The following is an 11,501-nucleotide window of genomic DNA, read 5'->3' as shown; positions in this document are numbered from 1 at the left end:
GAGAAGGTTTAAGTTCCAGGCAATCTGGTTGTTTGTCTGGGCTGCTTTGATGGTCTGTGTCATCTTGTTCATTTCTTTATTTAAAAACTTTAGGTAGGCTCATGAAGTGGAAACATAAGAGTTCCTTGTAGAGTCAGTTGTGTTGGATGGTGTTTTGTTGGGGCGAACACATGGAGGAGTGTTTTCCTGAAGTGCACACAGGAGAGAGGATGTTCTGCTAAAGCAAGCGTGTGAAAGGGCACGAGATGAAGGGTTTTTCACTAACAACTTGCATGTATTGGTCCGCCTTACATTTCATAGTTGAGCTGCTCATCTCCAATATGCTAAAACATTTTACATTCTTAGGTAACCCCCCTCCTATGCTGTCTTTCTCGTTGGCAATTGCTCAGCAATACTGGGATGTCTGAAGCGGGCCTACAGCTAGCTGTGTTGCATGCTGGGAAAGAGTAGAATGGATCGACAAGTTTCCCGATAGGCCAAAAGACAAAGATGACCCAAAGCCCAGTAGTAGCGATCAGCAAGCACGTTAGATGGAATGGCACTCCTCGTCCCTCTTCTGGAACAAGTCTGGCTTCAAGAGAATGAACACCATGCTTCAGTTGCTCTTGCAGATGCCACTCTAGCATTGGCTCAGCCTCTCTCTCTCTCATTCGGGCTACAGAATAATTGAGGACTGTGGGCTGAATATCTGGGAGGAGACGGTCCTGAAATCATGGAGAGTGGTAGGCTTGCAAGACGGAAAGAATTCTTGGAAGGCAGGTTCTCAGAGCCCACCAACCAAGAAATCAGTTCAAACTCATGGAGCTGCCTAAAAGTCACCTGATGGTGCTATTCGTGCTGAAATGGCTCAGCCAGATACTTGAACTCCAAGTCTGGGTTCTTGATGATGAGGAGGAAGAGGAAGAAGAGAAGGAGGAGGAGGAAAAAGATGACAACAAAGAAGATGGAGAAGATGAACTAGGAGGAGAAGAAGCAGCCACAAGTTGGGTTCCTGACATTCAAACAGTTTCAAGTGAGAGCCTTCTGTTTATTATCGTAGACATATTCTCATTCTCAAGGCTGGGCTTGAACTTAGAATGTAGTTGAAGATGGTCTTAAAATCCTGATCATCCTGTGTCCATGTCTCAAGTTCTGGGATTCAGGGTTTTCACACCATGCCCAGTCCACATGAGATTCCTAAGATTTACTCTATACACAGTAGGATGATCCTGGATAATGTCTCCCATTCTGGTACATTCAAGAAGCCCTGTGGCTCCATTTTGGAGAGGAGGTCATCTGTGAGACTATTCTGAATTTGGGTGAACCCTAAGATGTCTGAGAAGCTGAAAATGCCTGAGTTTATCTGAAGGTAAAAGTTGCTTTTCTGCCATTGGTGGAAGGAGGTATCAAACGGGACATTAAACCTAGCTCTACTGCTTACCTGGTTAAATGTGTAACTTATAAAAAATCTTGTCCACCAAATTCAGAAAGGTGACCTGATGGTCTTCAGGGATAATTTGTCATTCGCATCATTGTTGTAGTTCATAGGCACCAAAGCTGGTAACCTCTGGGTACTCAAGACGAAAGAGAGAAGCAGGGCTACCTCAGGACCAGGGAGAATGTGGGGCTTTCCTCCCATGACCCTGCTGCTTGTCTGCTTCCCTCTGCTCTATCCGAGGATACACTTTCCATGTGTCCCACTATAAGCTGGAACCCACAGGCAGTGGTTGTGAGTCATGTGCTATATAGTATTAGCTACATACACTTGAACCATCCATCTTATGTTCTCATTCCCAAAGCCTCAGACAAGAGTGAGTCTGGCTGTGTTCAATCACAAGTGGCCTGAGGGTCCCAATGTGACTGCGGTGTGGCCATCACTTTGAATCAGCACACAGCCATCAGGGAACTGGAAATGATTGTCAGCTAGGATGGCAGGTCCCAAAATGATGGCTTCTATGGGACTGGTACCTTTCTTTTTCCTGAGCCACAGAGTGAATAGTATCTGTCGATCCCTGTTTTGAAGGAAGGCAAAGGTAAAACACATGGATTGCCTTTTGTCCATGCGTCAGAGACTGAGGAAAGTTCAGTAGGTTACCTTTACACATCCTGGAAACAACCCTAAGAGGTGGGCACTTTGATTTCCATATTGATAAGAGAAATTGGTGTTCAGAGAGTCTAGCCAGCAAGTGGCAGAGCGTGGGCCTTAACCTCGACAGAACCAGCTTGCTGCCAAGGACAGGGGTGTTATTAAGAATGATATAATGTCTGTGAGCTATGCGTTCTCAGCTGCTAATAACTTGCTTGGGGCAAGATCCCACACAGTAAGTCCTCATCCAGGAAGACTTATTAATAAGAGCATCTCACCCTTCCATTACAGCAGCGGTCTTATCATCACAGAGAGCTCTGCTCACATTAATCTGACAAGACCCTCTTAACAAGTGGGGACCCATCTTCCTCGAGAGCTTTTTTTCTCCAAGACTCATTTTATTAAGAGTAGAAATGGAGATGAAAACAGCAGCTGATGTCTGTTTTAGCTGTAACTGACCTTCAGCCACCATTTAGGGAGTCCTGCATCGAACTGTAAGTTTAGCTCGCCAGCATAATGCCTTAGCCTCTAGGATGTATTCTCGTGCACTCCTGACTTCCCAAGCCAAATAGAACTGGTTTGGGTACTCAGCTGATAAGCAAAGTGCATGCTGCCTTTGCAGAAAACCTGCCAATGGTAAGGATCAGTCATCTGCTGCAGTGATTCTCAGTCTGTGGTTTGCAACCCTTTGGGGGGGTGAATGACCCTTTCACAGGAGACACCTAAGACCACTGGAAAACACAGATATTTATAGTTACAATTCATAAATAATAGTTATGAAATAACAAGGAAAATGATATAAGGTTGTGGGGGGGGTTGTCACCATATGTATTAAAGGGTCACGTTAGGAAGGTTGAGAACCACTGTTCTCCTGAGAGTAATAGTTCTCTAAAATAAAATTCATGTTATGAGACTAGTCATCTGTGGCCACAAAGTGCCAAGAATTCAGTCATTAGGGAAGTTCGAGTTAAAACCACAGTAAGATCGCAATTCATATTCACCTTGATAGCTATAACCAGAAGGGGAAGGGCAGTCAATGGTAAATGAGGGCACGGACGTGCCCTTTGTGTGTGGTTAGTGAAAGTGTAAATTGCACAGCAGTTACAGTAAAGCAGTTGGGCAACTCCTCTGTGTGTTAAACATAGACTTACTACACAGCCCAGAAGCTCCACTTTTGGGTGTAGACCCCCAACAACTAAAAGCTGGCCTTCACAGAAAAGCTCACCCACACATTGACAACTGCTAAAGCTGGAATATCTCAGGAGCTTGTCTAGTGGTGAGCAGTTAAAGACAATGTGGTGTTTCTGCGTGACAATATTATTCCACCATAGGAAGCAATGGATGCTGGTCCCTTCGATGGAAGCGTGAAGTGTTGTACGCAGAAGGGGCCAGTTGGGAGAGGCCACATCTTGTATGATTGCATTTGTATGAGGTATTTATGGGTTAGCCCATAGAGATTGCGAGTGGTGGGTGCTTTCCGGGGGTGAAAAGAGAGTAGAATTTGGTACAACCGATGAGATGGATGTTCACGTCAGCTAACTAAAATGCTGCAGAAGAGAGCGTAGATTGTCACATAACCTTCATCACACTACGCTCTGTGTGTTTCACCGTAACTACTAAGAAACGCCTACAGGCCTCTTGATGCTCACCAACAGTTTCCTTTCTCTTGCATATGAGTGAGTGAGATTTAAAAGTGTGCCTAAGAAACCACAGTCAGAACCAGATCTCCCTAAGGGTGCAGTGGTGGCACTCATTTTTTGGCAGTTACCAACAGCTGTCCAATTGGACTTAAGGCCTGCTCAACAAGGAGGGAAACCATGCCTTGTACCGGCAACCTAGCCAACTCCTGGAGGCTAGTGAAGGTATGGATTTTAGAAGAGAACTTTCTTCTACTGCTGCGTCACTAAACTAGCATGACTCCTAACTGCATTCTAAATGCTCATCTTTACACCCACAGGGCAACCTTGTTCTTGTTCTTATCAAAGAACCTTATCTTTGTAGGAGTTCAAACCCATTACAGAAACCACAACTGGTCCAAATGCAGAGAACAGCTGATCCTGAAGTTGGCCAGCTCCAGTTGCTAAATCTATAACAGAATGCCTGCACCTAGGGCTCAGGGAACTTGGAAAAAGAGGGGTGGAAAGATTGTAAGAACCACAGGACCAGGGCATCTGCTGTGAGATAGTGTCCCCTAGAAACACCAGGGAAGCTTCACCCAGGATGTCTCAACAATGTGGCTGCCTAAACTAGACCTGACCAAGGACAATACCAACAGACATACTGATGCAGAAAATGGGAACTTCACTGGGGCTACACCCCTAGACAAAGACTACAGGACGCTAAGGAACGCTAAGAGAGAGAGAATTAGTCTTCCCTGGGGATGAGTCCCTTAACTGGTTATCTAGCACCAAGCTGTAAGCTTGAAAAATCATATGCATGTATCTTAGTTAGGGTTTACTACTTTAAACAGACACCATGACCAAGGCAACTTTTATAAGGACAACATTTAATTGGGGCTAGCTTACAGGTTCAGAGGTTCAGTCCATTATCATCAAGGTGGGAGTATGCATAGTCTAGGCAGGCACTGTGCAGGCAGAGCTGAGAGTTCTACATCTTTATCTGAAGTTATGCCAGCAGAATACTGGCTTCCAGGCAGCTAGGAGTAGGGTCTTAAAGCCACACCCACAGTGACACACCTACTCCAACAGGGCCACAATTTCTAATAGTGCCACTCCCTGGGCCAAGCATATACAAATAATGACAACATGCAATAAGTGGGCCTAGCAGATAATTTAATATAATATAATATAATTAATATAATGCATACATACACATATCACAATGAAAGAAAAAGAGATCATGACTATGAATTGGAGAGGGAGTCTAGGGGGCTGAGCTTCGGGGAGGACTGGAGGGAAGAAGAAGAAGAGGGTAAATGATTAGAATCTACTTTAATTTTTGAAAATATTTTTTAATTAAAATACGTTTTTAAGGTTTTACTGAATTCTGTGAAAAATATTAGGATAAAACATCTAAGTCCAGATTTCTACCCCTGAACATCTTCAGCATCTACTTCTTGGGAATGTACCTCAAAGGTTTTCTTTTTGTCACTTAATCTAAACCTTTGAGTATATGATTTCTGGTTCATTCTTTACCAATACCAACCTTGGTGTGTGTGTGAGTGTGTGTGTGTGTGTCTGTGTGTGTATGTCTGTGTGTGTGTATCTGTGTGTGTGTGTGTGTGTCTGTGTCTCTCTCTCTGTGTGTGTGTGTGTGTGTGTGTGTGTGTGTGTGTTATATGTCTGTTTTACCCATGAGAAAATGAAACACAGACCTAGGGGTAGAGCCAAAGCTATATCCTGTGACTAAACTCAGAAGCTTAGATTGGCAAGGTTGCCCAGGAAAACACATAATTTCTCCCCACTATCAACATACCTCTTTGTGGACCAGGATGCGTTTCCATTTTCTTCCCTGGGATGCTGGTCCCAAACTAGTCACTCTTAGTGCATATCAGGAAGATTTCCACTTCTGTGTTTCTGACACTGGTCGGAAAGAGTCTCGAGACGGACTGGCTCACCCACAGGATGGAGAGGTTATGGTTACATAGACTTCTTGCCTGGACAATGAATTGGCTGCACTCATCTGTGGCTCAATCTTTGGCTCAGAGGCACTTCCCAGAGGGGAGTCCGAAGTTTTTCAGTTTCTAAATCAATAAAGAAGCAATGCTGAAGATCCCAAACTAGCTGGCTGCTGCTTCCAGGGGTACTGACTTCATCAGTGTAGGTCCATCCTGCAGGGAAGGGTGCTCAGATCTTTCCTGTGCAGGTCTAGACCTGTTTCACACCATTTAGAATTCCTTCCAGCGAGCTATCCCAGATGGTCACTGTGAACTTCGGAGAATGGCTGAGCCAGAGGGGGGCCTTAGAAGAAAGCGATTTGCTTAGCTTGCTTTCTGTATGTGCAGGCGGGCCCTAGCTTACACACTCATTCCTCGGGAAGGTGGGAAAGCAGCGTGTGCTCAGCAGAGAGCATGGCTCTCCAGCTAGTGATGCATGCTGCAGCCTTTCCATCTATGCTGAAGGGTACTGCAAACTGCAGTTCCCAGTCAGCCCTGTTCTCCTGAAGGAAAACCACTGACATCCAGGCGCTGTGTCTAGCACGTTGGCGGATTAGCTGTATCTTGGACTAACATATTCTCCATGTATAATGACCCCAAAAACACAAGATGAAGAGGGAGAATCTTCTGATTCTGCCTCGGCTTCCAGAAATGACCTTCCTCTTAAGAGGCAGAGTCACAACTCACTAGCTTGTGAACTGCTGCATCTGTGAACTGGTCCATCTGGCTATTCTAAGTCGCTCTGGGAAAGAAATGGCATCCTACCTACATATGGTGTATACTACACCTCCCAGCATCCCCATCGCCAAGTGCACACAGATCAGGCCAGACCCTAACACACTGCGGGCTTTGCGCTGTACTAGCCACTGTGTTGTTTCTCAACTTAATTTCTTTAAAAGGTTTACTGTGACTCATACTCTGCTTTCTGTGTCCTCTGACTACACCCTCTTCCAAGGGTTTCTGTTGCTGTTAAATCCAGAGTCTACCTGCACACCTTTAATCCTAACACTTGGGAGGCAGAGGCAGGTGAATCTCTGAATTTTGAGGGCAACCTGATCTACATAGTGAGTTCCAGGACAGCCAGGGCTACACAGAGGAAACCCTGTCTTGAAAAAAGCAACAAAATTAAAATCCTGAGTCTCACATTTTACATCTCGTCTTTCTTTATGGGGCTGTCATGAATGCATGTGTACTTTTTAAGATTTCTCTTGGGGAGAGCAGCCGGGCTAGAGCGTCACTCCACCGGTACCCACTGCACTTGCCACCACCGTCGCTGCGCAGCCATGTCGGGAGAGCAGCCCAAGGAGGGTGTGAAGACAGAGAATGACCACATCAACCTGAAAGTGGCAGGGCAGTATGGCTCAGTGGTGCAGCTCAAGATCAAAAGGCACACCCCACTGGGCCAACTGATGAAGGCCTACTGTGAGAGGCAGGGCTTGGCAATGAGGCAGATTCCATTCCGGTTTGATGGACAACCAATGAATGAAACAGACACTCCAGCCAAGCTAGAGATAGAGGATGAGGACACCACTGATGTATTCCAGCAGCAGGCGGGAGGAGTGGCCCGAGGGAGCCGCCCCACACTCACCCATTGTCCTGACATTTGCTATTGAGTGGTGACCATGCAGCCACACCAATCACACAGTGTCAGCAGAAGCCAGAGTCCCCAACCGAACGATTCTTCTTTTCTGATGTACTTGGAGTGAACTACATCCAGGTCACACTGAGGGGCGAGAGTGTTACATGAGTTGACCGTTAGGAGGGTTTGGTTTGGGAGACATGAGGTGTGAGTTTTTGGGGTCTGTTTTTGTTTCCATTTCTGTTTTTCTCCCATCCCTAAAATCTTTTCCTCCCAAACTTGGGTCTGGATGTAAACTCTCACCCTATGGCCTGGGTCTAATGCCTAGAACTATGGTTTCCTCCTGTGTAACGTGTCCTGATCAGGTAAAGAGTTACATTACCCAATGGGCATGCCTATGGGATGTGGGGTGGGGCAGAGAAGCGGAGTTCCACCTGTTTGCTGTAGGCAGAGTACTAAAATGTGAAATACTGTATATTTGAGCTTTCTCAAGCATATGGTAAAGTGAAAGGGAAAAGACCAGTGCTTCTTCAGAATGTGAGGACTCTTCCTCCTGTGGCCCTGGCATCCCTGCACATGCCCACTTCCCACTCAGTATCTGGTAATGGATACATCAGTAAGGATGGTGCAGTGAAACCCCCTCTTCCTTTTATAATGTAGAAGAAAGTCATTGTCATGTGTCATTTGGAAATTGAACGTGGCTTCAGATTTCTTCTAGTACTTGCTTTTGATACATAATCATGGTTTCTGTATAAGAAGGTGATTGGTTAAGTATCAGGTTTTCAGCGATGTTGTATAAGAGACCCGCTTTCAAGTGTGGTTGCAAAAGCAAGCCCGGGAAAGGTGACCTCACTCTCATGGATTGTGTATTAAAGTGGCGCATCAGTGGGTGACTTTGGTTCCTCATTGTGGGGTCAGTTAAATGTCCACAGTTCCTGCCTGTCATCCTTCTGTAAGGCTCCACTGCTGCTTGATAGCCATCTCTGGCTTTTATAGTCACCTAACACCGACCCGCCATCTCTCGCTTGCTTAAAGACCTGAGGAAAATGTTCCATCACTGTGCGCTGCGTGGGTCTAGGTGGGACGTCTGTTGGCTCTGCTGTGTTTATGCACTGCTTTGTACATTATCTGTTATCCTTTACTACTGTAAACAGTAAATATAGTTTGGAATTCTGAAAAAAAATGTATTTCTCTTTATTTATCTGTGTATCTGTGCATGTTTGTGTCACATGTATGAGATTGCCTGCAGCGACCAGAAGATGGCGCCAGATTCCCTGGACTAGAGGTACAGGAGGCTGTAAGCTGTCTGATATGGGTGCTGGGAACCAACCCATGTCCTCTGGAGGAGTCGAAGGTGTAAGGAAAAGATGACGGGGCACCAATGAAAGGAAAAGTCACTGAAAGGAAGAGTCACAGGGCACCAATGTTCTGAGAGGATAATGATCCGAGTCACGGCACCAATGTTAGGGGAAGGATGAAGAGAGTGGGGGGCATATGGCCCATGGGGGTGCGGCGAGGCCTGGGGGCAAGGGAGATGCCTCTGAGGGGCCCATGTTGGGAATCCCTTCCCTGAGGCACCAGCCACACAACAGTATAGTACGGAATAGAGTTTATTCAGGTCATGGGAGAGTTAAGAGGGTGGTAGAGGCAGAGAGAGAGAAGTAGAGGAGTAGAGGCCAGCCATGAGCATGTGGGAGAGAGGGGGGAAGGGAAATGGGAGAGCAAGGCTGCAAGAGCACAAGGGCAGGAGAGGCCAAGAGAGAGAGGAGGGGTCAAGCAGCTCCTTTTATAGTGTCAGGTCACTGGGGCGGAGCATACCTGGCCACTGCTGGGTAATTGAGGGGTGGGGCATACCTGGTTGTTGCTAAGCAACTGAGGGGTGGGGTTTACAGAATCCCAACAGAAGGTGCTCGTCACTGCTGAGCCACACCACCCTCCCCCAACCCCTGTGTACTTATTCTGAGCAGTTGAAATAGGTGCTACATAGAATGCATGCTCAGCCATGCTCCCTGTCACTGAGAAGGCTCCATCTTCACAAGGCAGCCATGTTTGTGATACTGGAGGCCTGGCCCCAGAGAGCACTGATCACATTGCTGTTGGGATTCAGACATGGTGGTAGGCCTGTGAGCTGTGGTGATGATTATGGACTTTGGTGACTGGGAGCTGCCGTATGTCTGGAGAAGGAGAAACCGTGGGCATTAGAGAGAAAACGGTGCTCATGTGAAGGAGTCAAATGTAAAAATAGTCCTAGTGAGAGGGGGAGATGGGGGCGATGTCAGGGAATGGGAGATGAGAGGAGGGGAAGGAAGGCAAAGAGAGGAGGGGGAGAGAACGACGGGAGGGGACAGGAGAAGAGGACATAAGCTCCTAGTGGTTTTCTACTTACTGGGGTTGAGCTCTCATAAGGCCTTGCCTGGCCTTGGGAACTGTGAGGATTTTTATACAACTCCCCCCACTTCACACACCCATATACTACTTTGAATAAGATAAATATATCTTATATCAGCAAACAAATATCGACTTCCACCATGTGGGTTGTAAGAATTGAATGTAGGTTCTTGGGCTTAGCATCAGGTGCCTTTACCCACTATGCCATCTTGGTCACCCAATGTTCTTTGCTTAGCCACTTTAACTGTCTTTCTAATGTAACCAGCCCTGGATGTCTGTGGGAATTGCTTTTGTGTGTTTCTATCAATACAAACATCTGTGGTTGCTCCAGTCCTTCACATAGAGCAGCACAGTGCTGGTATTTGATTCATGCACAGTCTCCTTCATACTTTTAATTGCCTCGGGACTCCTTACAATACTGAATGCAGTCTGTCTTAGTTATTCTGTAGACCACGCTGGCCTTGAACTCAAGATACCCACCTGTCTCTGCCTCCCAAGTGCTGGGATTAAAAACATGCACCACCCAGCTAACATGATTTTCTATGAGTACCTAATATTGGCAATGCTTTGCCTGGTCTGCCTGCTTCATGGGCTCCTTCTTGTCTTTCAGTTGACTGGCTCTTCTTAGACATTGGACCTGCAAGTGGGCATGTTTGTCACAATTACTCATGGAGCTTCCTAAAGAGGCAAGGCCACCCCATGCTCATGATAGAGAGTGTTTCACAAGCACTGTATTTCAAATCATCTTCCTCTATAAACTGTATTTTCCTCCCAGTGATCCAGAACTCCTTGAATGTAATCCTGAGCACTGTGCTCAGTGCTCTCATCTCGATTTCTGTCTTTTTTTTTTTTTCAGGCATGGCTTCATTGTCATCACTTGGAATATTGTTTGGAACAAGCAAATGTATTTCCCTGTTGAGTTATTATACCTTGTCACCCTCTCTTGACCTTCTCATGTAAGGGTTACTAATTATAAACTAATCTTAGCAAATTTAAGACATTTCAAGGTAATTCTTGTTTCAGTCAACGTTGTCCTGTAGGTTCTGCTAAAGGCTGTTTTGTCTTTAACTGTTCTCACTGATGTGACAAAATGCCTGGCTAGAAACAACTTAAAGGAGTTGGTTTGAGGAAGATACTGCATCTTGGGAGGTGTGGTAGTTTGAATAAGGATGGCCCCTATAGGTTCATATGTTTAAATGCTTGAGCCCCTGGTTGGTGGAACTGTTCGAGGAGGATTAGTAAAGTGGCCTTGTGGGAAACAGTGTGTCACTAAAGATGGGTTTTTAGGTTTCAAAAGTCCATGGCCATTCCCAGCTCCCTCTCCTTCTCTGCCTCCTGCTTGGGGATTGGATGTAATGTCTCAGTTATTGCTCCAGTGACATGCCTACCTGTCACAGTCAAGGACTCTCACCTTTTAGAGCCGTAAAACCTCAATTAAAAGCTTTCTTCTATAAGTTGCCTTTGTTATTGTATCTTAATATAATAATAAAGTAACCAGACAGTGAGGAAGGCATGGTGGCTGGAGGGAGGGAAGATTTATTTGGTCTCACTCTTTGGAAGTCACAGTCCATCACTGCGTGGCCCCCATGTAACCCTGTAGAACAAAATGGGAGTACAAACAGGGAAAAGAAAAGCTGTCGACCTCATGGCCAACCAGGAAGCAGAAAATAGCAAGGGATAACATATTCTCAAGGACCAGCTTCCTCCACTTAGCAGCTACCTCCACAAGTTCTCAAACAGCACCACCATCTGGAAATCAAGCATTCCAAATATGTGCTTGGGGGAGACAATCCATGTTCAGTTCATACCAGAGACAATCCATGTTCAGTTTGCACCAGAGACAATCCATGTTC

General features: G+C 45.9%; 1 protein-coding gene across 1 annotated transcript; it reads left to right on the top strand.

Annotated features, from left to right (window-relative positions):
• Positions 1–6,964: 6,964 nt before the first annotated feature.
• Positions 6,965–7,294, top strand: LOC308432452 (small ubiquitin-related modifier 3-like; the record flags this gene model as incomplete). Its single annotated transcript, XM_080932187.1, has 1 exon — positions 6,965–7,294. The coding sequence occupies one exon, from the start codon at positions 6,965–6,967 to the stop codon at positions 7,292–7,294; it is 330 nt and encodes a 109-aa protein (XP_080788313.1).
• Positions 7,295–11,501: the final 4,207 nt, after the last annotated feature.

Source organism: Micromys minutus (genome assembly GCF_963924665.1).
Source record: "Micromys minutus genome assembly, chromosome: 18".
Lineage (NCBI taxonomy): Eukaryota > Metazoa > Chordata > Mammalia > Rodentia > Muridae > Micromys > Micromys minutus.
The sequence above is the reverse complement of the archived record's forward strand: the minus strand, read 5'-3'. Positions and strand labels throughout refer to the sequence as shown.